Source organism: Coregonus clupeaformis, chromosome 18 (assembly GCF_020615455.1).
Source record: "Coregonus clupeaformis isolate EN_2021a chromosome 18, ASM2061545v1, whole genome shotgun sequence".
Taxonomy (NCBI): domain Eukaryota; kingdom Metazoa; phylum Chordata; class Actinopteri; order Salmoniformes; family Salmonidae; genus Coregonus; species Coregonus clupeaformis.
In genome coordinates, this window is record NC_059209.1 from 50,980,899 (window position 1) to 51,007,826 (window position 26,928).

General features: G+C 44.2%; 1 protein-coding gene across 4 annotated transcripts in view; it reads right to left on the reverse strand.

Moving 5' to 3' along the window:
• LOC121530963 (AP-1 complex subunit beta-1) overlaps positions 1-26,928 on the reverse strand; it is a 35,232-nt gene continuing 8,304 nt past the window's right edge. For 2 of the 4 annotated variants that reach the window (XM_041836377.2, XM_041836376.2), the window contains exons 10-24: positions 26,461-26,576; positions 22,943-23,108; positions 18,978-19,076; positions 17,802-18,061; positions 17,179-17,389; positions 16,936-16,956; positions 16,567-16,719; positions 15,899-15,928; positions 15,657-15,794; positions 15,308-15,453; positions 15,064-15,193; positions 12,744-12,828; positions 11,973-12,059; positions 7,119-7,273; positions 1-2,075 (exon numbers count right to left, since the gene is read on the reverse strand). In XM_041836377.2, coding sequence (XP_041692311.1) covers positions 2,001-2,075; positions 7,119-7,273; positions 11,973-12,059; positions 12,744-12,828; positions 15,064-15,193; positions 15,308-15,453; positions 15,657-15,794; positions 15,899-15,928; positions 16,567-16,719; positions 16,936-16,956; positions 17,179-17,389; positions 17,802-18,061; positions 18,978-19,076; positions 22,943-23,108; positions 26,461-26,576 — 1,872 coding nt within the window. In that variant the 3' untranslated portion in view covers positions 1-2,000. The remainder of the gene's footprint in view (positions 2,076-7,118; positions 7,274-11,972; positions 12,060-12,743; positions 12,829-15,063; positions 15,194-15,307; positions 15,454-15,656; positions 15,795-15,898; positions 15,929-16,566; positions 16,720-16,935; positions 16,957-17,178; positions 17,390-17,801; positions 18,062-18,977; positions 19,077-22,942; positions 23,109-26,460; positions 26,577-26,928) is intronic. The other 2 variants (XM_041836378.2, XM_041836379.2) reach the window with 2 other exon arrangements.

Below are 26,928 nucleotides of genomic sequence, written 5' to 3' on the forward strand. Positions count from 1 at the left end.
TTTGTGAATATATCAGATTTTTTAATACGTCTGTTTCAAATGATGTACACACAGTCAATCAAGAAACATCAGAATTCTCCTTCACCAGCTATTTTACAGCTTCTCATCACATACACACGAGTCAGTTTTCACCACACAGACCAAGTAAATCCACTCATCTCCAAGTAGCGAAAGTGTGCATGTGTTCACTATGGAGCTGTTCCAGAGGGTTCTGATTCAATGACTCAAGTTGAAATATCCAATTCATTTTCCAAAGAGACTAGGTAAAACAGAATGGTGAAGTTGAGTTGTTCAGATTTTCTTTATACAAAAGATTTCATGATTTGGGCTACCTCTAAAGTTAGTTTCCTATACAGGTCAAGTATAGAACATACAGGTGGTTTAAAGCCTCTATGACAGATGGCAGAGGTACTTGACCAACTAAGAGGGGAGGAGGAGAAAGCAACAACCTGGCAGGGAGCCCAAGCAGCCGTGATTGACAGAGAGCACACAGCAGAAACAACATCCACAAACATCTGTGGCCCTCGCCCGCCCAGAGTTAAACTGTAATTACACTGCAAACACAAACCCGGGAATACATAATGGAATGACTTTAAAAGAGGAAAGGCGCTAATAATTAGGGAGAGAAAGGTAGTGTATGTAGTAGTGAGGCGTATATGGCTGAGTTTACATAGGCAGCCCAATTCTGATTTATTTTGCAATAATTGGTCTTTTGAAGAATCAGATCAGATCTTTCGCAAATAATTGGGCAAAATATCTGAATTGGGCTGCCTGTGTAAATGTAGCCTTAGATGTTTCTCCAACCCTCTCTAATAACAAATAGCACACAGGCACTCCAACACACATACATGGGAGAGAGAGACCTGCTCCAAGAGACAGCAGAGATTCAGTACAACAACAACAACCAAGCCCAATGGGAACATCAAGAAGGGCAAACAACAAACTAAACACATATGGGACATGGTGTGTTCCAAAACATTTAGTATATCTTACTAGCTGGGACATCACAGTCCCTTTAAAATAAAAAGGAAGAGTGTGTGTGTGTGTGTGTGTGTGTGTGTGTGTGTGTGTGTGTGTGTGTGAGTGAGTGAGTGAGTGAGGTGAGTGAGAGAGAGAAACAGTGGAGACATTGAGAGGGGGGGCTGAGGGGTGAGTGAGGTGACAGAACAGGAACACAGGAGGTGCTTCACAGCCCCGAGATGTGGGGGAAAATTGTGTCTGTACTGTCACATTTTAATGTGAAGCACCGAAAGGTATGCCGACAGTGGAGATTGAACTGCTGATTACACACACTAAATATAGGTACTAATTTGCAGAGACGCGAGGCGAGATAATCATGCAAAGAGAAGAGACATTGGGGGGAGATATGGAGAAACCGTCACAAGGAGCAAGTCCATCGCATCACAGCTTCAGTCTCCTCCAACAGCACTGGCTGAACACCCCTCCCAGGTGTGCCCCAGACTAGAGGCTCATGGGAGGAGGGTGGACTGAATCAGATCAGCAGGGGTTGGACTGGAGTTAGGCCATAATGCAAGGGAGATCTGACTGGGTGGTGATGTCTCATTGTCATTGAAGACAGACTAGACTTTGTGGGTTATGGGAAACAAAACCATGTTCAAGGTGAAGAAGACACAAAGACCATTCTATTGACGTGAGTGAAAGGATTGGTCTATAGAAAGCTTTGGGACCATGTGGGCCAGAGACTTCAGCAGTCTTGAAAACAGAGATTGACAGAGTTTGAATCAGATAAGGACTTGTAGAGTGGAGGGTTAATGCTTGACCGAGAGAGAACAGATCGAAACCAGGGTCCCCAGGGAGGGCACACAGACAGACAGCAGGGTTGGAGATTCTACAAGGAAAGGGCCTTTCAGAAGCCTGTAGGTCAGGAGGAGAAGAGGAGAGGGTCAGGGGGGTTGGGGGTCCAGGAGCTCCCTCCAGTCAGGTCCAGTCTCCAATCTCCATGACTCAGGTTGCCCCCCTACTTCAGCCCTGTGAGGGGTTCAGTTCTTCAGCACTGCCTCATAGCACTGGAACACACACTGGGACACCTCTGGGGCTCTGCACTTCAGAGAGATCTGAGGAGAGAGAAGAGACAGAGTTAGTTACTACATGGTCTGGCTGGGCAAGGAGATGGTAGTCATTTCTGTTAGCCAGGTGTTCGGTGTTCAGAGCTCCTGGTCAATAAGAAGACTAGTTCAGATTTAAAAGCCAGTGTGACATGCTAGAGAACTAACAACAGGTAGAAACAATTAGTTTTTTTAGAAAGACATGGACAAGCTAGGTACGCAAATCAATAATATACAGTACATTTTCTATTTAATAACTAAATCAACAAAACAGAACATCCTTAACAGAGAGAACATCCTTAACAGAGAGAACATCCTTAACAGAGAGCGAGCCTTTTCAGGGATGACGAAAGCTGTATGGACAGGATAAAGGCTAATTCGCCAGGCAACTTTTTCATACTTTCAAGAAAAGCTCCTTTTGATATGCTAGTCTAGTCAGTTAGTACAATGCAACTGTAACGGCAGGACTTTAAGCACTGTCTGTTTAATAAGCATTGTAATTATTTCAGCAGCTTCACTGACTCATGCGTGAAGAGAAGAGTGAGTAACTCCCAACCTCCTCCTCTATTCCCACCATTTTAGCAGAGGCATTTTGTTTAATTTTATTTGCAGGGGAGAATTTATTAGCATTATAAATGCTGCCTTTTATTCAATCTTATCAGCTTGGAGCGGAAAAAGAAAAAAAAGTCTCATTCCCTCTCTCCTTCCCCCGTTCTGCTTGTGAAGTTTAGAGAGTCTGTTGCTGCAGGATCTAATAGAGCTCTTGGAGGCGGTTTCCTTTTCATCAGAGCTCATGCAGGAAAAGCTAAAAATCGGTGTGATTGAAGCAGTACTACTGTAGCCGTGTGTTTGAGGTGCCAGGGTGATTGTGTGGAGAGTTCCGGTTAGCTCGGGCTGAGCAGTTCTAATGACAGTTGTCATTAACGGTCCAGAAGCATTTGAAGTCCCATCAGACAGAGGTTCACACCAGGTCCCTCTCTGACCAATGGGACAGGAGATCACACTGCTGTGCCATGGTGGCAGCGTGTCCCCCAGCACTGTGTTGGTACATTCCATAGTGCTGCGCTAGACTAGTGGGAACACTGCACAACTCGTCCCTCTAGGGCTGCTGCTGCTCTGTGTACTGCTGGCTCTTTACTAATGCATAGTGGTGCTGGCATGATTAGTCAGAAACACACACAACCTCTCCCTCTATGCCGTCAGCATTAGGCCAGGTTGGAGAAAACGAGGCTGTGTTGGCTGTCGTTTGGATCAGCTTATTAAACCAGATTGTAAAAAAGCTCTGATCAGCGAGGTTACATGGTGTGTGGGCATTCTGCTTAAGGCTTTGTAAATGCTGCTGAATAATCTGCCTGTGAGTCAATATGAGGGTGGAGTGTGGAGGAGAGAGTGAGAGAATAAAGGACAGAGGAGAAAAATTATTAGCTGTAGAGAATAGTGATTGGTAGAAACAGTGCAGGTGGGTGGTGGAAGTGTTGCAGGAGTGTGGGAGATGTAGGAAGATGTAAAGATGCTCAGATTGCTGCACCATATAAGGGTACCGTAGATTGAGAGATGAATGGGGGAAGAAGAAAGGAGAGATGAAAGATGAGTAAATAGAAGATGTGTGTATGATGGCACGGTCGTGATGCTGGCTGTGACAGAGCACCATTCTCCCACAAACCCCTGCAATTAGCCACTCTTGGGGAGGGGGGAGTGAACCAGCCCTTGCCATTGGTCACACTGTTGCCATGGGGACGGGAGGTGAGGGCCCTCCGGTCCACTTCAAAAGGTAGAGCTAAGAAGCAGAGCATCATGGGATAACTGGGACCAAATAGGTGGGGTGATGGAGGAGCCTTGGGGTTAGCAACGTTACGTTAGAGTACACCCAGTTAGTATAGACGGGTTGGTTGTTTAGCAACCAAACCGACGTGTGCTCAACTATGGGGAAAAACAGACAGGGTTGGCTTAGATTGTTGACAACACGTAAACTATATTTAGTCTCCAATGTTTATTGAAAACATAAACAAATTTGCAAAAAGAGCACTTCTCTCAAATACATCGTTACGGTTGTTGGTTAGCTAGCTAGCGAATTTTTGCCATATTAGCATAGACATGACATCAGTCAAGACACCTCAAAACAAAACATGGTATCAAAAACAAGACAAAACGAGCCACTTATGATTCCCCACAGGGCAGCTTCTTGGCATTGTTGCTAGCTATCTGGCCATCCAGAATAACAACAACACACAGACTTCTGCCCCACTGAATCACATGCATCGTTTTCGTGACGTTGTCAGCTAACCCCTCAAGAGTTAGGATGGTATAGTTTCTTTACTGATGTCAGCATTACTGCCTTTCTAAAGGGAGCTGTGGAATCTTCCCACAGGCTGAGTACGATCCACAATGTTATTTTCTCAGGCTAAAAATAACTGCTTAACACAAGCATGTGGTCAGGTTGACTTTCACGTTTTATACTGAGAGAGCATCAGATCCATGCAGTAGCAGCACAGAGGTGAGAGTGCATGCTGCACACATTCAACATGTTAGCATCTTTAGCGGCGGATACAGATCTTCTGATGGTAATCATCTGTAGGGAGGAAGAGAGCCTTAAGGGCCAGAGAGTCCAGTGGACGGAGACAGACCAGAGGGCGGACAGACAGATGAACTAAAGACAAACAGACAGGGGCAGAAGGAAGAGGAGAAAGGAACAGAAAGGAGGGCAAATCCAGACAGTTGTTCAGGCTGAGGGATATAAATATGAAAGAAAACCAACCTCCAAATCCTGGACAAATTAAGAACAGCACAAGTGGAGACAGAAAAACAAGGACAAAAACACATCAACTACAAACATGACTACAGACATACTAACAGAACAAGACAAACAGTCAAGGGCGGATCAAACACCTCAGTTGAGTCATTTCATGTCAGACTGAAAACCCTCATTCATCTCCTGAATGAAAATACCAATAGACAGAAAAATCCAGAAGCTTCAACCACTGACAGATGAGTCAAGTTGAATCCAAAATAATGAAATGTGGAGGAATTCAATTTAAAAATGCTACATTTGAGACAGATGGACTAAGACAGTAGATTGACTGACATACAGAGCCTTCGGAAAGTATTCAGACCCCTTGACTTTTTCCACTTTGTTACGTTACAGCCTTATTCTAAAATTGATTAAATTGTAGTTTTTTCCCTCAATCTACACACAATACCCCATAATGACAACGCAAAAACAGGTTTTTAGAAATGTTTGCTAATTTATCATTTAAAAAATATGAAATATCACATTTACATAAGTATTCAGACAATTTACTCAATACTTTGTTGAAGCACCTTTGGCAGCGACTACAGCCGAGAGTCTTCTTGGGTATGACGCTACAAGCTTGGCACACCTGTATTTGGGGAGTTTTTCCCATTCTTCTCTGCAGATCCTCTCAAGCTCTATCAGGTTGGATGGGGAGCGTTGCTGCACAGCTATTTTCAGGTCTCTCCAGAGATGTTAGATCTGGTTCAAGTCCAGGCTCTGGCTGGGCCACTCAAGGACATTCAGAGACTTGTCCTGAAGCCACTCCTGCGTTGTCTTGGTTGTGTGGTTAGGGTCGTTGTCCTGTTGGAAGGTGAACCTTGGCCCCAGTCTGATGTCCTGAGCGCTCTGGAGCAGGTTTTCATCAAGGATCTCTCTGTACTTTACTCCGTTCATCTTTCCCTCGATCCTGACTAGTCTCCCAGTCCCTGCCGGTGAAAAACATCCCCACAGCATGATGCTGCCACCACCATGCTTCACCATTGGGATGGTGCCAGGTTTCATCCAAACGTGACGCTTGGCATTCAGGCCAAATGACTGAGGAGTGGCTTCAGTCTGGCCACTCTACCATAAAAGCCTGATTGGAGGAGTGCTGCAGAGATGGTTGTCCTTCTGGAAGGTTCTCCCATCTCCACAGAGGACCTCTAGAGCTCTGTCAGAGTGACCATCAGGTTCTTGGTCACCTCACTGACCAAGGCCCTTCTCCCCCGATTGCTCAGTTTGCCCGGGCAGTCAGCTCTAGGAAGAGTCTTGGTGGTTCCAAACTTCTTCAATTTAAGAATGATGGAGGGCACTGTGTTCTTGGGGACCTTCAATGCTGCAGAAATGTTTTGGCACCCTTCCCCACATCTGTGCCTTGACACAATCCTGTCTCAGAGCTCTATGGACAGTTCCTTCGACCTCATGGCTTGGTTTTTGCTGAGGTCAACTGTGGGACCTTTCATAGACAGTTGTGTGCCTTCCCAAATCATGTCCAATCAATTACATTTGCCACAGGTGGACTGCAATCAAGTTCTAGAAACATCTCAAGGATGATAAATGGAAACAGGATGCATCTGAGCTCAATTTCGAGTCTCATAGCAAAGGGTCTGAATACTTGTAAAAAATACATTTCTGTTTTCTATTTTTAATACATTTGGTAAAATTTCTAAAAACCTATTTTCGCTTTGTCATTATGGGGTATTGTGTGTAGATTGCGGAGGATAAAACCATTTTTAATCTATTTAAAAATAAGGCTGTAATGTAACAACATTTGGAAAAGGTCAAAGGGTCTGAATACTTTCCGAAGGCACTGTAAAATGGACTCATCTGGGCTGGGGAAAGAAGACAGTAAATGCCTGTATAATGAATAAAAACATGATCCTAAAGCACATTGACTAATGAGATGGGCTGAGGAGTCATGTCAAGGTCACTGTTCTGGAATAGTCAGGCACAATGTCCTGGGCTACTGCTAATAACCAAGTAAGCCGACAACAGTACACTAACACACACAATGAGTCACACATGCATCACAAATGAAACAATACACACACGGATCCCTCAGGTGAAATATACTTAGCCAACAGAGTTGGTGGTGATGATGACTCACCAAATTCACCCATATGTACACACATAAACACTCCAGATCATCCTCATCTCTATTCATCCCCACTCCCTCCCTACACACCCGCTCCGCTGCCACTGAAGTTATTCTTATCCACCCCTCTCTCCTAGATTTCTCTCTCCTTTGATAATGTTGTTCTCTGTCCCTCCCCTGTCCTCACCGTGTAGTTGGGGTTTCCAGCCTGCACCCTCAGTTCAGCCAGCACCCAGATGCCGTTGGACAGTTTGATGGACATGTAGAGCATGTCCTGGCCCTCCACCGTGCGCTTGGCTATGGTGAAGATGTTACTGCCCTGCAGCTTGTTGCTGGCTGCATCTGTTTAGGGGGATAAGAGAATAACCCTCAACCACAATCTGTGTCACTTCTTCTTAAAATTTGAAATACACAGTTGACATTTTAAAACTTTATATAGTCAGGCACTACATATAATAATGAGTGAGAAGGTTACAGAGGGTCAAAGATCATACAATCTTTGACCCTCTGTAAACTTCACTCATCATTATTATTCACAATTCATTCAGGATTATCCGTAATCATGGTAACATCGACATTAACGTAGACATGTTTAGAAACATTTTCTATTCATAATAAAAGTGACAATACATTATTTACCATTCATTTCTATTGGGCACAAAATTATCTGAAACAACCTAAATGAAGTGCAAATGCATCCAACAAGTTTGTAAACACAAGCTTGATGTAGTCATTGCGTGCTAGGACTATGGGATTAAATCCTCATCTTTTGACTACCTTGTTTAGAAATAAATAATCGTATGGGGTGTTAATATACTGAACAAAAACAAATGCAATATGTAAAGTGTTGGTCCCATGTTTCATGAGCTGAAATAACAATCCCAGAAATGTTCAATAAGCACAAAAAGCTTATTTCTCTCAAATTTTGTGCACAAATAGGTTTACATCCCTGTTAGTGTGCATTTCTCCTTTGCCAAGATAATCCATCCACCTGACAGGTGTGGCATATCGAGAAGCTGATTAAACAGCATGATCATTACACAGGTGCACCTTGTGCTGGGGACAATAAAAGGCCACTTTAAAAAGGTGCAGTTTTGTCACACAACACAATGCCAAAGATGTCTCAAGTTTTGAAGGAGCGTGCACTTGGCATGCTGACTGCAGGAATGTCCACCAGAGCCATTGCCAGAGAATTGAATCTTCATTTCTCTACCATAAGCTGCCTCCAACGTCGTTTTTGAGAATTTGGCAGTACGTCCAACCGGCCTCACAACAGCAGACCACGTGTAACCACGCCAGCCCAGGACCTCTACATCTGGCTTTTTCACCTGCGGGATCGTCTGAGGGGGTGCTGAAGAGTATTTGTCTGTAATAAAGCCATTTTGTGGGGAAAAACTCATTCTGATTGGCTGGGACTGGCTCCCCAGTTGCACCTCTGCCCAGTCATGTGAAATCTATAGATTAGGGCCTAATGAATTTATTTAAATTGACTGATTTCCTTATATGAACTGTAACTCAGTAAAATCTTTGAAATCGTTGCATGTTGCGTTTATATTTTTCAGACCCCACTGTGTATCTATCCATCCAACAAAAATATAAACGCAACATGTAAAGTGTTGGTCCTATGTTTCGTGAGCTGAAATAAATGATACCAGACATTTTCCATATGCACAAAAAGCTTATTTCTCTCTGTTAGTGAGCATTTCACCTTTGCCAAGATAATACATCCACCTGACAGGTGTGGCATATAAAAGAAGCTGATTAAACGGCATGATCATTACACAGGTGAACCTTGTGCTGGGGACAATAAAAGGTTACTCTAAAATGTACAGTTTTGTCACACAACACAATGCCACAGATGTCTCAAGTTGAGGGAGTGCGCAATTGGCACTCCCTCAAGTTTTGAAGGAGCGTGCACTTGGCATGCTGACTGCAGGAATGTCCACCAGAGCGGTTGCCAGAGAATTGAACGTTCATTTCTCTACCATAAGCCACCACCAACGTCGTTTTAGAAAATTTGGCAGTATGTCCAACCGGCCTCACAACCGCAGCCCACGTGTATGGCATCATGTGGGAGAGCGGTTTACTGATGTCAACGTTGTGAACAGAGTGCCCCATGGTGGCGGTGGGGTTATGGTACGGGCATTAAAAATGCAAATCAATTTATAACATTTTTGACATGCGTTTTTCTGGATTTTTGTTGTTGTTATTCTGTCTCTCACTGTTCAAATAAACCTACCATTAAAATTATAGGACTGATCATGTCTTTGTCAGTGGGAAAACGTACAAAATCAGCAGGGGATCAAATACTATTTTCCCTCACTGTAAGCTACGGACAATGAACACAACTGCATTTTATCTATGGCAATTTGAATGCACAGAAATACTGTGACGGGATCCTGAGGCCCATTGTGAGGCCCATTTCTTTTAAGGTATCTGTGACCAACAGATGCATATCTGTATTCCCAGTCATGTGAAATCCATATATTAGGGCCTAATTAATTTATTTCAAATTGACCGATTTCCTTAAATGAACTGTAACTCCGTAAAATCTTTGAAATTGTTGCATGTATATTATATTACTTTTTCAATCATTTTCTCACAGGCAAACACTGGTTCATCACCACATGTTCACTAAATAAAGCTTGTCTACTGTAACTGAGGGGATCAGAATGAAGCAATATGATGGCTCCATCTAATAGGCCTCCATGCAGAGGCCTGGACCTTCAGCTATTTTACTGTTCAACTTTAATGGGAAGGGGCTTGGGGATGGCATTGCAGTACCATAATGGAACCAGGCGGTTGTCCATCATCTGCTCTGGAAAGGCAGGTAGTAGACCAAGCTCTTCGTCCTAGTGGAGCTGCAAACTCCTGGCCACCAGTTATTACACTCCATTACATCACACTCATTCCTCACCCTTTCCCTTCTCAGTCCATATACCATACTCTTTCAGTTCTACTCTATATACACTACATGACCAAAAGTATGTGGACACCTGCTCGTCGAACATCTCATTCTAAAATCATGGGCATTAATATGGAGTTGGTCCCCCTTTGCTGCTATAACAGCCTCCACTCTTCTGGGATGGCTTTCCTCTAGATGTTGGAACATTGCTGCGGGGACTTGCTTCCATTCAGCCACAAGAACATTAGTGAGGTCGGGCACTGATGTTGGGCGATTAGGCCTGGCTCGCAGTCTGCGTTCCAATGAATACCCAAAGGTGTTCGATAGGGTTGAGGTCAGGGCTCTGTGCAGGCCAGTCAAGTTCTTCCACACCGATCGACAAACCATTTCTTTATGGACCTCGCTTTGTGCACGGGGGCATTGTCATGCTGAAACAGGAAAGAGTCTTCCCCAAACGGTTGCCACAAAGTTGGAAGCACAGAATCGTCTAGCATGTCATTGTATGCTGTAGAGTTAAGATTTCCCTTCACTGGAACTAAGGGGCCAAGCCCGACCATGAAAAACAGCCCCAGACCATTATTCCTCCTCCACTAAACTTTACAGTTGGCACTATGCATTGGGGCAGTTAGCGTTTTCCTGGGATCCGCCAAACCCAGATTAATCCGTCAGACGGTGAAGCGTGATTAATCACTTCAGAGAACGTGTTTCCACTGCTCCAGAGTCTAATGGTGGCGAGCTTTACACCACTCCAGCAGACGCTTGGCATTGTGCATGATGATCTTAGGCTGCTCAGCCATGGAAACCCATTTCATGAAGCTCCTGACGAACAGTTATTGTGCTGATGTTGCTTCCAGAGGCAGTTTGGAACTCTGTAGTGAGTGTTGCTACCAAGTACAGACAATTTTTACGCGCAACGCACTTCAGCACTCGGCGGTCACGTTCTGTGAGCTTGTGTGGCCTACCTTTTCGCGGCTGAGCTGTTGTTGCGCCAAGATGTTTCCACTTCACAATAACAGCACTTATAGTTGACCAGGGCAGCTCTAACAGGGCAGAAATTTGACGAACTGACTTGTTGGAAAGGTGGTATCCTATGACGGTGCCACATTGAAAGTCACTGAGCTCTTCAGTAAGGCCATTCTACTGTCAATGTTTGTCTATGGAGATTGCATGGCTGTGTGCTCGATTTTATACACCTGTCAGCAACGGGTGTGGCTGAAATGGCCAAATCCACTCATTTTATACTGTTGTATATATAGTTTAACCGGCATAGCTCTATTTCTCTGAATTCTTTCTTTCTGAAACACAAGTCTCTTTTCATGGTCTGTGGCTTTACTCATCTGCAGAGCACTGATAAAACTCTGCCATAGTCTAACTAAGCCCTTGCTTTTTCATTCAAAAGCTCAACTCTATTTTCAATTACAGTCACTCTGTTTAAACTACCTGCATAGCAAATATATACTCCTTAATTAACTTGCCCACGGTGTCGCTCTGTCTCACTACAGTAAGGTCTAAACCATCAATTTTCACTCTAAAGGAAATGACATCTATTCAGGGAAATATACTATAAGCTGTCTTTAGTCATTTAGCTCAGACCCAGCTGTTTTCATGCTTGTGTAAAACCAAATTGACATGCACTGTCAACTGTGGGACCTTAAATAGACAGGTGTGTACCTTCCCAAATCATGTCCAATCAATTTAATTTACCACAGGTGGACTCCAAGTTGTAGAAACATCTCAAGGATGATCAATGGAAACAGGATGCACCGCAGCTCAATTTCGAGTCTCATAGCAAAGGGTCTGAATACTTATGTAAATAAGTTATCAGTTTTGTATTTTTAATATTGCCAACATTTCTAAAAACCAATTTTCGCTTCGTCATTATGGGGTATTGTGTGTAGATTGATGAGGAAAAAAAACAATTAAAATCAATTTTAGACTAAAGCTGTAACGTAACAAAAAGTCAAGGGGTCTGAATACTTTCCGAATGCACTAGAACCACGCCCGGTCAGAGCTCCAGTCTGTTCCCACAGCTCCATATCCCAGGTCACATGTCAAGCTGTCTTAACACATAAAGCATGTAGAGGTGCACATTCTCCTCCTCTCCATTAATCCCTTCTTCATCTTAGTCTGTCTCACCTGAGTTGAGATGACAGTCTTTGATCTGGAACTGAGACTCGTTGTCGTTAGGAATGTCTTTCCATGTGGCCAGGAACACCTGACGCTCTGGGGAGAGATACAAAGAAGAGTTAAGATGGTGGGAAGGAAGGAAGGAAGGAAGGAAGGAATGACAGACAGACAGAGAGAAAGAGAGAGCAGAATACGCGGGAGACCGAGGACGAGAGAGCAAATGGAAATAAAAAACTAATGAAAGGTAAACTGTTTGTTTCTGTGCTGAACAGTGCGGTTCCTGTTGTGCTTTCAGGATCCGGAACATTAGCTCCCAGCCTCCAGCAGCGTTCCTGCTGCTCGCCCCATCTGCAGTCTCCACAGGGGGACAGACACCACCACATTCCCCCAGAATGAATCAACCAGAGCGGGAAAAGAACAACAGGGCAAATTGGACCCAACGTCAGGATTGTGTGATCTGAGAGCAAATGCATGACTAGATACTTAAGTGCGCACACACACACACACACACACACACACACACACAGCTTTTAGAGATTGATGTAATGGTCACGAGCTGACCTTAACCTGGTTTGAGGCTATTGACAGGAGACACTACATGTTAATGTTTTTACATTTATGTAAATTGTAAAGTATTTAGTCTGTAATGTCTTTTTCGTTATGTGTTGGACCCCAGTAAGACTAGCTGTCGCCACTGGTGTCGGCTAATGGGGAACCTAATAAATCTAAAATCAACAGTGACGCACTGATTCACTGAGTAGTTTATTCAGGCACACTTACCCATCTTTCCATCTTCCACAAACAGCATGCTGATGGGGTATTGGCAGCTGAAGTAGAAGACGTCAATGTTGTTCTTCACAGCCACCTGTGAGAGTGATTACACAGAGGGGAGGGGGAGAGAGAGGGAGGAGGGAAAGGACCGAGAGATGAAGAGGGCAATCTATGACTCATTGTTTTCAAGTGGTCTGAAAGGACAGACACTGCAGGGCATGTGTGGGGTTATTGAACAAGAGAGGTTATTGTCCTGTGGAGACGACGACATATGATAGCATCCACTGCACTATTCTACTACACAATGTGATGATCTCTCTCCATCTCTTTCTCTGTATTTTTTAGGCCCATTTGTTAAGGCAACATATTTTATTCCTCCCTCTCCGTTTATCCAGTCTGTTTTTCTCTGACAACTGGAGAAAAAAAAAAAAAAAAAAAGACTTGTCCGTAGACCAGATGATGCATAAAAAGGCCATTTGACAAAATCTTAATTTAAGCTTGACATAGGACATCCCAAATGGTACCCTATTCCCTTTATAGTACACTACTTATGACCAGGGCCCGAACAATATAGGGAACAGGGGAATATTTGGGATTCAACCATAGTCTACTCTCTAAGAACTTTGTGGAGCCTAGAGCGGTCACCGTATTGATCGCCTGCTCTATAGAAGAGTGATGAGGACAATGAGGTTGAGTTGAGCCTGTGGAGGGAAGGGGAAACTCTTGAATAATTCATAAAGAGAGTATTGGTGCTGTGTGGACAGAGTGCCTCTGTGCCTGCCAGGCTGTCTATACTGAGTGGGGCTATTCTGTATCCCTCGGTCTCCCTACGTCTCTCTCGTACCTTCACACAACTGACTGGATCATAATGGAAACCCTTTTATTATCACTGCTGCTAAACTATTTGTTTTTATAGCCTACAGTACCATCATAAAAGTCCTGGGCCTGTATGGAACAAATAGTTTAGCAGTGATGAGTAAAGCATTTCCATCAGGTGATATGAGAAAGTGACTGTTGGCTGAATAACTGTCAGCAGGTCCAGTACAGAGGCCCCAGCTATTCCTCCTCCTGTAGGAATACAGCTGGCTGGGAGGAGTAGTGTTGGCGCCAAGGGAAACAGAGCAGAACCGTGGTGTAGACTAATACCACAGAGTGGGGTGACCGCTAATGACTATCCCCCACCTCTCGCTCATTTCTCCTGGACCCTCTTATCTCCTCTCACCAGCTGCACAATGTTCCATCCTTCCACCCTCCTTCCATCCCTCTAAGTCATCGGAGGACTGCTCTGATCTAAAGAGGCCCCGTCTCGCTCAGTTCTGTTTCTGAACTAATAACAAGTTCCAGAGGCTTTCTTAGGTCATATTTCATCCTTTGTTTCTGTAGCACAGGAATTTCAATAACCTGACAGTATTTGAACATGATTTGAGGTGAAGCTAGGACACAGCTAAGACAATGAGGACTGAACAAAATCAACTGGGGGCTGTGCTATATAATTAACAAGGCATACAGTGTATTCATACATGTTGACTTATTCAACTTATTTTTTTGTTACAGCCTGAATTCAAAAAGGGATTCAATAGATTTCTCACCCCTCTACACACAATACCCCATAATGACAAAGTGAAAACATGTTTTTAGAAATGTTTGCTAATTTATTGAAAATGAAATACAGAAATCTCTCATTTACATAAGTAGAATCAGCTTTGCCAGCGATTACAGCTGTATGTTTTTCTGGGTAAGTCTAGGAGCATTACACACCTGGATTGTACAATATTTGCACACTTTTAAAAATTATTCAAGCTCTGTCAAGCTGGTTGTTGATCATTGCTAGACAGCCATTTTCAAGTCTTGCCATTGATTTTCAAGCCGATTTAAGTCCAAACAGTAACTAGGCCACTCTGGAACATTCAATGTCGTCTTGGTAAGCAACTCCAGTGTATATTTGGCCTTGTGTTTTAGGTTATTGTCCTGCTGAAAGGTGAATTTGTCTCCCAGTGTCTTTTGGAAAGCAGACTGAACCAGGTTTTCCTCTAGGATTTTGCCTGTGCTTAACTCGATTCCATTTCGTTTTATCCTAAAAACACTCCCTAGTCCTTGCCGATGACAAGCATACCCATAACTTGACGCAGCCACCACCATGCTTCAAAATATGAAGGGTTTGCCCCAAACATAACGCTTTGTATTCAAGTTAATTTCTTTGCTTGTCAAGGCCAAAGCTGACATCCCATGTGGTAACAATATTTCAAGCTGACATTTAAAACAATGTGTCTAACTCTGCAGCAGCCTAGTTCTGAAACATCCTGTACAACTAACATTGTGGGAAGGTTACCTGCAGGTTGTTGAGAGGCTCCATCTTCATGACTGGCCCAACAGTGCTGAGGGGGAGGCTGACTTCAATGGTCTGGTTTGGGCCGAGAGGGGTGAGGACCTGGAGAGGGCCGGCAGGGGCCAGGCCAAAACTAGAGAAAGACGAATCCAAGTCAGAACCAGAAACCACCCAAGAGGAATTCCCATTCAGACCAGAGATGGATGGGTTCAGTGACAGTCATTCAGTCACAGTATGGTCCTCTCACCTGTTCCTGTTGAACTGGATGGCGAAGTCGGTCATGACGCTCATGGCCTTGTTGGTGAGGATCAGCTCCATCTGGATGACTCCAGCACGCCGAGCGAAGGTCCCAGAAATCTCCAGACCTTTAGCCTTCATGGCCGGGAGCCACACCTGAGGACACAGGACGCCATCAGGAGAACACCTCTACAGCGCTTCAGCAGTATCATAAAGCAGCTATGTCCATCTAACTGCTTGTTGCAGAGGACAAGGCCATCATATAAATACAAAACACTTATTCTATTCCGCATACTGATCTGACACTGCAACAATCTACTATCATACTAATTGTACTTATACTGTACGGAGAGACTTACTGTTTTGGGAGGAATGTATGCTCCCATCGGCATGCCAACCCCACCTCCCAGGTCAAACAGGTCTCCTAGGCCACCCCCCACAGGGGCGTTAAGCGAGGCTGGCATTACAGCAGGAGCCACCCCAAAACCTGCCCCCATCTGTGGATGAGAGATCATGTTTAATAAGACCTGAACATCCAAAAACTGCACTGAAATATCAACCTTCAAAATTAATGTTTAAACAACCAGGTAAGTAGACTTACCGCAGGACTCCCACCAATATCTCCTCCAAGCTGAGAGAGAGAGAAGTTTAGGTTCTACATTACTAGCATGTTACACCTTATTCCCAGCAGGTTGAGAGGGAGATGCTAGAGGAAGACTGAGGGAGGTGGGTGTGTAATGAGGGGTTGAGAGCATAGACAATATAACAGTGTTCTAGAACTGTGGATGAAAGCTACTGGAGAAGGTTGAAGAGCGCAGGACGAGCATCATGTATTCAGGTTCATTCTGACATCCCTCTGAAACTAAATGCCAACTGTTTGCCAGCACTGTGGTCCGTTAGGTGGTTTCACAGAGAATTCAGTATTGAAATACATCTTACTCAAAAACATTTCATGAAAAGATCAGTGCAAATGAAAACGACAAATGATTGGGGGCCAAAAGTCTAGAGTAGCGTGTAAAAATCATCAAGTGATAGAAATACAGCTAGCTAGCTACAGTAAGGTCTTTTGGAACAACAAGAACAGGACCTACAAGAGTCCCAGAGGCCTGAAATAAACTTAGAGGGAACTAAAGAAACATGTCTAGACAAGAGGAAACAGACAGTGACACTGCTGCTAGAGACGGTGAGAGGTCATAGTGGAACACAGGGTACCATAGGGGGACTCTAGTCTAGACTGTTTAGCAGCCTCTATGATGCCCCTCAACCAACCTCTGCAGGGGGGCTGTGCTCAGTAGGGCTGTGGTCAGGAGGGCTGTCAGTGTGACTGTAGTCAGTGTAGGTGTAGTCAGTGTGGGTGTACACTGGTGACGGGGGCTGAGGTGACGGAGACCGAGGAGTGTCCATCCGCGGGGGAACATGGGGCTGATAGCAGAATAATGTAGGGTTGTCAGATGATGTATTCATTGACATGTAACAATCAGGATGCATGAAGCACAGAGAAAGAATATTGAAGAGGTGAATACAGCACACAGTATGATAGATATAGTACATACAATAATAGTGAGCTACTACATCTAACTAATGATGATATAATGTGGTGTGTGACTATAGCTATGCCCTCTCCCTCCATGTAGTTACCGGTTCAGACTCATCCCCCATCTGCAGGTGTGGCATTGAATAAACAGAGGAAAACACTCAGTCAAAAAAGAAAAAGAAAAGAAACAGTAGAATTCTGGAAAAAAATAGGGGTTTGGTGGGGGGGGTATTATAACCGTAACCTTTGGCTACAATTACTGTTTGCAGAGACCATTTGACCCAGAAAAGGTTCACTGGTTGACCAGGGGTAGCAGCATAGCAGTCTACACTATGTGAGATACCTACCAGGCTGTCCAGACCTCCACCCAGGAGGTCCATGCCCCCCATCTGCATGCCGGTGGTGGGTGGTGGGGGGCCGGTGGTGGTGGAGGGTGCAATGTCCAGGTTGAGCAGGTCCCCCAGGAGGTCCCCCTGGGAGGGGATGATAGAGGGTGCAGCCTCAGGGGCAGAGCCCCCAGCAGCAGTGCCCACGTCTGGGCTCTCAGTACTCTCTCCTCTGGGGGATGGAGAGACAAGGACAGAGGGAGTTAGAGAGAACTAAGATTCACACAATAAAAGGGGGCATTTAAGAACGTTTTTTACTTGTTTAAACTTGTTTGAATTCATAAATGCAGTGTTTTGTGCCAAAAAACATAATATAGGTCTAGTCCCAGCCAAGCTAAATTATCTGGAACTATTTATTCAATAAACCAAACCTGCTTAAAATTGGTCCTAAAGTAATTTTAGGAAACACCACTAGCACATCTTAAATCCAATGAAAATAACAATTAAATGGCAGTAAACTTAATCTGCTCTGTGCAGTGGGCTGCACTTGATGTCTGCTTGGAGCACAGCCTCATACGAGATCTTTCTGACTGCTCTGGGTCACATCATGTGGGCCCTAAGTGATGTGCGTGTATGAGACTCACGACCCAGTGCGGGCGGGGAGCCTCCTGTGCATCACACCGCGGCTGCCCTCCACGAAGGCGCTGGGGGGTTTGTGGTAGACGGAAGCCAGCGTGCCAATGTGGCAGATGAGCTCCTCCAGCAGGGTGGGCTCAATCAGGTCTGTCTCCTCCGAGATCAGGGGCTTCTCGGCCAGCACCACCTCCTTGGCAGCCACAGGGTCAGTGGAGAGCAGGCGCCAGTAGATATAGCCACGGTCTCGCAGGTCCGGATTGTCAGAGTCCTGCAGACAACATATAGAGGGGAGGACTGAGGTGGTGCATAATAAATACTAACTGCTGCTTCACAGACTATTCTCTCTGCTACTCAGTCTGTTCTTCTCACTCATGTCAGATACTAAGCAAATAATCTAAGGGTCAGTTTAGTTTAACTTCCCTGAGGGGTAGAGCTAGAATAATTTACTCTGTCAGCCAGTCAATAACAATAAGACAATCCTAGAGAACAGCATAAGAAAGCCTTAGAAGTAAGACATGAGGAACAAGGGCATAAAACTAGAACGTGGGGAAAATATTTTATATTTCTGGTCCTGGTAGCTTCCTGGCAGTGTTGAAACTCCCCTGGCACTAAACTCCAAAGTTAATGACAACTCCCAGTCTGAGGAGAGTCTGTGGAGGGAGATTAACTACTCATAGAACACTCTGCAAAACAGAGATACACTAATAAGACCCATATATAATAACTAAATGTGCCCTCGTTGTCAGGTTTAGTCAAGCACAACCGACAGTAACTAGACCAATGAAAGGCTACAAGTATTTAGATCACAGCCCACTTTTAAACTGGGTTAATCTACCTTTGAGCAGAATACAATCAATTTCTTAATCCTTCTTATTTTTGACCTTCCCTTCTTCCTGTTGTGCTGATTGGCCTATTTAGGATAACACTTGGAGGTGTTCCACGCTTTCTGGGGATGGAGTAGCCTAGTTGTTGAAAGATTGGACTATACATTTCCCACCTCTCTAACTTACTTTGAGCAATTCAAAGTCAAGACAATCATAACATGCTGGTTTCTGTTCTTCTATTGGGAGGTTGGAGTGACATCTGACATGGCCTGAAGGCCCTGGCATAAGGAGTGCTGTTGTGAGACTGGCTAATTAGATCCCTGCTGTTCACTGTGTATGTGTGTGTCCCGGGGCACTCACCTGTGTGGCCAGGCTGAGCACCTGCTGCACCAGCTCCTGGGTCTCAGTGGGTTTCTTCAGGAACAGCTTCACTATGGCTGTCAGCAGCTGCAGCTGCACCTGGGAACCCAGAGCAGACGAGACCAGGTCAAACTCACTCATACTACTCACGCCAACTCAGCTCATAGCTACATACAGGTGAAGTCGGAAGTTTACATACACCTTAGCCAAATACATTTAAACTCAGTTTTTCACAATTCCTGACATTTAATCCTAGTAAACATTCCCTGTCTTAGGTCAGTTAGGATCACCACTTTATTTTAAGAATGTGAAATGTCAGAATAATAGTAGAGAGAATGATTTATTTCAGCTTTTATTTATTTCATCACATTCCCAGTGGGTCAGAAGTTTACATACACTCAATTAGTATTTGGTAGCATTGCCTTTAAATTATTTAACTTGGGTCAAACGTTTCAGGTAGCCTTCTACAAGCTTCCCACAATAAATTGGGTGAATTTTGGCCCATTCCTCCTGACAGAGCTGGTGTAACTGAGTCAGGTTTGTAGGCCTCCTTGCTCGCACACGCTTTTTCAGTTCTGCCCATATATTTTCTATAGGATTGAGGTCAGAGCTTTGTGATGGCCACTCCAATACCTTGACTTTGTTGTCCTTAAGCCATTTTGCCACAACTTTGGAAGTATGCTTGGGGTCATTGTCCATTTGGAAGATCCATTTGCGACCAAGCTTTAACTTCCTGACTGATGTCTTGAGATGTTGCTTCAATATATCCACATAATTTTCCTTCCTCATGATGCCATCTATTTTGTGAAGTGCACCAGTCCCTCCTGCAGCAAATCACCCCCAACAGCATGATGCTGCCACCCCCGTGCTTCACAGTTGGGATGGTGTTCTTCGGCTTGCAAGCTCCCCCTTTTTCCTCCAAACATAACGATGGTCATTATGGCCAAACAGTTCTATTTTTGTTTCATCAGACCAGAGGACATTTCTCCAAAAACTACGATCTATGTCCCCATGTGCAGTTGCAAACCGTAGTCTGGCTTTTTTATGGCGGTTTTGGAGCAGTTGCTTCTTCCTTGCTGAGCGGCCTTTCAGGTTATGTCGATACAGGACTCGTTTTAATGCGGATATTGATACTTTTGTACCTGTTTCCTCCAGCATCTTCACAAGGTCCTTTGCTGTTGTTCTGGGATTGATTTGCACTTTTCGCACAAAAATCTCTAGGAGACAGAATGCGTCTCCTTCCTGAGCGGTATGACGGCTGCGTGGTCCCATGGTGTTTAAACTTGCGTACTATTGTTTGTACAGATGAACGTGATACCTTCAGGCGTTTGGAAATTGCTCCCAAGGATGAACCAGACTTGTGGAGGTCTACAATTTTTTCTGAGGTATTGGTTGATTTTCCCATGATGTCACGCAAAGAGGCACTGAGTTTGAAGGTAGGCCTTGAAATACATCCACAGGTACACCTCCAATTGACTCAAATGATGTCAATTAGCCTATCAGAAGCTTCTAAAGCCATGACATCATTTTCTGGAATTTTCCAAGCTGTTTAAAGGCACAGTCAACTTGAATTGTGATACAGTCAATTATAAGTTAAATAATCTGTCTGTAAACAATTGTTGGATAAATTACTTGTGTCATGCACAAAGTAGATGTCCTAACCGACTTGCCAAAACTATAGTTTGTTAACAAGACATTTGTGGAGTGGATGAAAAACAAGTTTTAATGACTCCAACCTAAGTGTACATAAAACTTCCGACTTCAACTAGTATTTGATACACTGCCGATTTTGCAGGTTTTCCTACTTACAAAGCATGTAGAGGTCTGTAATTTTTATCATAGGTACACTTCAACTGTGAGAGATGTGTTAATTCATTTGCATTTTATTACATGACATAAGTATTTGATACATCAGAAAAGCAGAACTTAATATTTGGTACAGAAACCTTTGTTTGCAATTACAGAGATCATACGTTTCCTGTAGGTCTTGACCAGGTTTGCACACACTGCAGCAGGGATTTTGGCCCACTCCTCCATACAGACCTTCTCCAGATCCTTCAGGTTTCGGGGCTGTCGCTGGGAAATACGGACTTTCAGCTCCCTCCAAAGATTTTCTATTGGGTTCAGGTCTGGAGACTGGCTAGGCCACTCCAGGACCTTGAGATGCTTCTTACGGAGCCACTCCTTTGTTGCCCTGGCTGTGTGTTTCGGGTTGTTGTCATGCTGGAAGACCCAGCCACGACCCATCTTCAATGCTCTTACTGAGGGAAGGAGGTTGTTGGCCAAGATCTCGCGATACATGGCCCCATCCATCCTCCCCTCAATACGGTGCAGTCGTCCTGTCCCCTTTGCAGAAAAGCATCCCCAAAGAATGATGTTTCCACCTCCATGCTTCACGGTTGGGATGGTGTTCTTGGGGGTTGTACTCATCCTTCTTCTTCCTCCAAACACGGCGAGTGGAGTTTAGACCAAAAAGCTATATTTTTGTCTCATCAGACCACATTACCTTCTCCCATTCCTTCTCTGGATCATCCAGATGGTCATTGGCAAACTTCAGACGGGCCTGGACATGCGCTGGCTTGAGCAGGGGGACCTTGCGTGCGCTGCAGGATGTTAATCCATGACGGCGTAGTGTGTTACTAATGGTTATCTTTGAGACTGTGGTCCCAGCTCTCTTCAGGTCATTGACCAGGTCCTGCCGTGTAGTTTTGGGCTGATCCCTCACCTTCCTCATGATCATTGATGCCCCACGAGGTGAGATCTTGCATGGAGCCCCAGACCGAGGTTGATTGACCGTCATCTTGAACTTCTTCCATTTTCTAATAATTGGGCCAACAGTTGTTGCCTTCTCACCAAGCTGCTTGCCTATTGTCCTGTAGCCCATCCCAGCCTTGTGCAGGTCTACAATTTTATCCCTGATGTCCTTACACAGCTCTCTGGTCTTGGCCATTGTGGAGAGGTTGGAGTCTGTTTGATTGAGTGTGTGGACAGGTGTCTTTTATACAGGTAACGAGTTCAAACAGGTGCAGTTAATACAGGTAATGAGTGGAGAACAGGAGGGCTTCTTAAAGAAAAACTAACAGGTCTGTGAGAGCCGGAATTCTTACTGGTTGGTAGGTGATCAAATACTTATGTCATGCAATAAAATGCAAATTAATTACTTAAAAATCATACAATGTGATTTTCTGGATTTCTGTTTTAGATTCCGTCTCTCACAGTTGAAGTGTACCTATGATAAAAAAATGACAGACCTCTACATGCTTTGTTCTCTCCACTGTACATGCATACATACATGCAGTACAGAGAAGCCCTATGTACAGAACAACATTTGCGCAACTAACAAAGACTACTCTGGACTGAAGACTACTCTTTATACACAGAGCCACTGAGGAGGGAAATATGTAAATGAATACCAACCGCTCCATATTTCAATTGTTACTGAAGTGCTCCAATTAAAGTGTCATGTTTTTTACATCATCATCTGGACTCTGGTTAGAAGTTTTTAGGAAACAAAGTAGGCATTTAAATGTCTCTCCACAATTCTTCAGTTGTATTTTTATCTTCATCACAAATAGATTGAATTCCTAAAGTAAATAAAATCAATGCTCTTTCACAAGCAGTGCCTTTCAGCATTCCATAAACAGCCAGTCAGCATCTTCACAGACCTGCTGCCCCTCGAGAGCTAAAACAACAGTTATTCTATGAAATCACAGAGTGGCCAGTCAAGTATAGGCCTACTCTCTCTGTGTATAGGCTGCTAAATGCAGTCCGCCCCAATATCTTCCAGCATACACAGAATGGTTCCATTGAATCGCTGTTTAGACAGTGAGAGGTAAATGGTATCTCGTCTGCTTCCCAAATTTCACCCTATTCCCCATGTAGTGCACTACTTTTGACCAGGGCCCATACAGGGAATAGGGTGCCATTTGGGACAAAGCCCATATGTGAGTGTGTGCGAGTCAGACCTGGGTGCTCTCGTCGTGGAAGCCCTCCAGGAAGCTCTCCAGCAGCTCGTCAGCGTTGTCAATCCTCTCAGCGTACTCTCCTACGATCCAGATCATGGCCGCCCGCGCCTCCGGCTCGTCCAGAGAGTCCAGGTTCTCACACAGCGTGGCGATCACACTCTCATACCTGGGAACAGACACCATGGTTAGGAACTAATGACCAAATACCAGTCATTGTCCCCACACAGACAGAAAAACATTTTCAAAGGGGACTACAAATAGTTGTAGTACTTCATTAGTCCCAAATGGGAAATTGGTTTGCGGCAATTTAAAAAAATTGTATTACAATATTTATCAACGTAATTGTTGTCAGTTGAATATAAAATGTAATTGACTCTACACTGCTGAGGTGTAGCATTCCTCTTGAGAATGGTAGTTGCATAAATGCCAACATAGCACTTGAACAGGATGTGCTGGAGCAGTAATGTGAGGGCAAGGAGGCGGCAGGTAACCTAGCGGTTAAGAGCGTTGGGACAGTAAAAAATGTAGAAATGGCAAAGCAACACAATCGGTTCGTGCTGTTGCGGAGACTAACAAATTTCAGAGCTTCTGAACTTTCACTTCACTAAATTCTAGCACATTTGTATTGTGTGCCACTGAATATTTACATGACTGCACATCATACACATATTTTGTGGGCCCTCCTGACAACACAATTACCAAACTTCATGCTGGATGAACTGTGTTATTTTCTGAATTACGTTTTGCTGACAAAAACTAAAATAGAGGGAACACAATGTCTTCCGAATAAATTTTAATGATTCACTATTTAACACTTAAAAAGACAACAAAGCAAAGAAAGACCAAATAGCATGCAATCATCCATTTCAACAGCTAATTGAGACAGCAATGCAGGTTCACTGAATGACTCATGGCTGTGAGGTCATGTTCAGGAAACAGCAGTACAGTAAGTTAAGAAAGCACAGGGTGACGTGGGCTGCAGGAGGGTATACGTTTCTGTTGGTCTGTTTGTCTGTGTAGCATATGGATCCAGTCTCCTGGGCCTAGATAGAGCCGCCTCAGCCTGCCCTCTTCTCTGACTGTGGCTGCTTGAGGGTTATCAGGGGAAGGGTTTCAGCGCTACGGCATTCTCAAGGACAGACACCCTGCATTTGTGGGAGAGGCTAGAGTAGCGTTCACTCGCCTCAAAAGCTCATATTTCATACCTTTCACGATGAAAGTCAAGCAGAAAACCCTCTGTGTCATGGTAATGAGCTTTCTCCCTGCCTCTTCCAGACCAAGAAAATGTGATCTGGGGGTAGTGAGCTGGAACAGACATGGCTCCAGGGTGTGTGGGTGCGCATATGTGCAAGTATGAATGCATTTGCTTGCGTTAATACAAATAGAGGGTACTAAGTGACAACAGGGGAGAGTATAGGCCATTTTAACAAGCATAGCAAGCTCTGCTAATGTGCAATAAAGCCTCTATATGACACATTGAATATCAATCTCCATCACAATTGTCCATGGTTGGTTTACTCCAGCACTATATATCTGGTTGCCTTGATCACTACTGATACGGCTATGGAAATTTGACAGAATCCATTTTGATGGTTGGAATGGTTTACCAGTAAACACCTCACCCACAGAAAAATAACACTACCCTATTTACAACTGTACTGTCTTCCTGGGTAGACTCATTCACTGATTCATTCAAATTGTGATATATGCAGTGCCTCTTCCATCGAAGTCATTCACTTCTAAACCATTTGAAAATCCATTCATAGGAAAACAAAACACTAACTGGATTATCAGGATTGCGCCTCATGTTGTCCATCTCACTATGTTCACCCCAAATGGCATCTTTTTCTCCATTCGGAAAGTATTCAGACCCCTTGACTTTTTTACACTTTGTTACGTTACGTCCTTATTCTAAAATGGAATACTTTTTTTTTTTTTTATCCTCAATCTACACACAATGCACCATAATGACAAAAACAGGTTTAGAAGAGTATTAAAAATAAAAATCAGAAATACCTTATTTACATAAGTATTCAGACCCTTTGCTATGAGACTCGAAATTGCACTCAGGTGCATCCTGTTTCCATTGATCTTCCTTGAGATGTTTCTACAACTTGATTTGTATTTATTATGGATCCCCATTAGCTCCTGCCAAGGCAGCAGCTACTCTTCCTGGGGTCCAGCAAAATTAAAACCTCCGGTGGCATGCCTTGTGGGGTATGCATGGGTGTCCAAGCTGTGTGCCAGTAGTTCAAACGGACAGCTCGGTGCATTCAACATGTCAACACCTCTCACAAATTCAAGTAGTGATGAAGTCAATCTCTCCACCACTTTGGAGTTCACCTGTGGTAAATTCAATTGATTGGACCTGTCTATATAAAGGTCCCACAGTTGACAGTACATGTCAGAGCAAAATCCAAGCCAAGAGGTCGAAGGAATTGTCCGTAGAGCTCCGAGACAGGATTGTGTCGAGGCACAGATCTGGGGAAGGGCACATAGAAATTTCTGCAGCATTGAAGGTTCCCTAGAACACAGTGGCCGTCATTCTTAAATGGAAGAAGTTAGGAACCACCAAGACTCTTCCTAGAGTGGAAGCCACTCCTCAGTAAAAGGCACATGACAGCCTGCTTGGAGTGTGCCAAATGGCACGTAAAGGTCTCTCAGACCATGAGAAACAAGATTCCCTGGTCTTATGAAACCAATATTTAACTATTTGGCCTGAATACCAAGCGTCACGTCTGGAGTAAACCTGGCACCATCCCTACAGTGAAGCATGGTGGTGGCAGCATCATGCTGTGGGGATGTTTTCAGCGGCAGGGACTGGGAGACAGGATCGAGGGAAAGATGAACGGATCCTTGATGAAAACCTGCCCCAGAGCGCTCAGGACCTCAGACTGGGGCCAAGGTTCACCTTCCAACAGGACAACGACCCTAAGCACACAGTCAAGACAAACGCAGGAGTGGCTTTGGGACAAGTATCTGAATGTCCTTGAGTGGCCCAGCCAGAGCCCAGACTTGAACCCATTCTAACATCTCTGGAGAGACCTGAAAATAGCTGTGCAGCGACGCTCCCCATCCAACCTGACAGAGCTTGAGAGGATCTGCAGAGAAGGGGAGAAACTCCCCAAATACAGATGTGCCAAGCTTGTAGCGTCATCCACAAGAAGACTTGAGGCTGTCATCGCCGCCAAAGGTGCTTCAACAAAATACTGAGTAAAGGGTCTGAATATTTTGTAAATGTGATAGTTTTTTTTATTTTTATAAATTTGCAAAAAAAATTCTAAAACCTGTTTTGATTTGTCATTATGGGGTATTGTGTGTAGATTGATGTGAAAAACAACAACAATCTAATCCATTTTAGAATAAGGCTGTAACGTAACAAAATGTGGAAAAAGTCAAGGGGTCTGAATACTTTCCGAATGCACTGTAGTGCATTACTTTTGCCCAGAGCCCTATGCCACTGTGTTATAACCATGCCTAGACCTGGGGGGCCATCAACAGGTAAATAGGTGACCTACTTGTTGGGGTACTTGCGGAAGATGTCCTTGATGACCACGATGGCCTCCTGCACCACATAGTTGACCTTGGTCTGGATGAGGTCCAGCAGGGTGCTCACACAGCGCTCAGCTGATTGCTGACAGACAGACGGAGAGACACATACAGAGACGGACAGGAGAGATGCTGTCAGCCAAACACAGAGCAGTCAAGGGAGACACTACAGTAACAAATGGCATTATTCAGGCTTTTGTTATCACAAGCATGAAAAAGCCCCAACCTTTCATGGACATTTATACTACACATGCTGCAGTAAACTCATGACACACAGTCATGAGGCTAGCAGTAAAACACTACAGTTAGCTTGAGGGTTTGTTGTATTTGACTTGAAACATTATACTACAGTATATGACCCGTGTACAGTATATCATGACAGTGTTTTTTTTATTTTAGAATTTTTGGGGGGTAGATCAGCTTTAATATTGCAGATA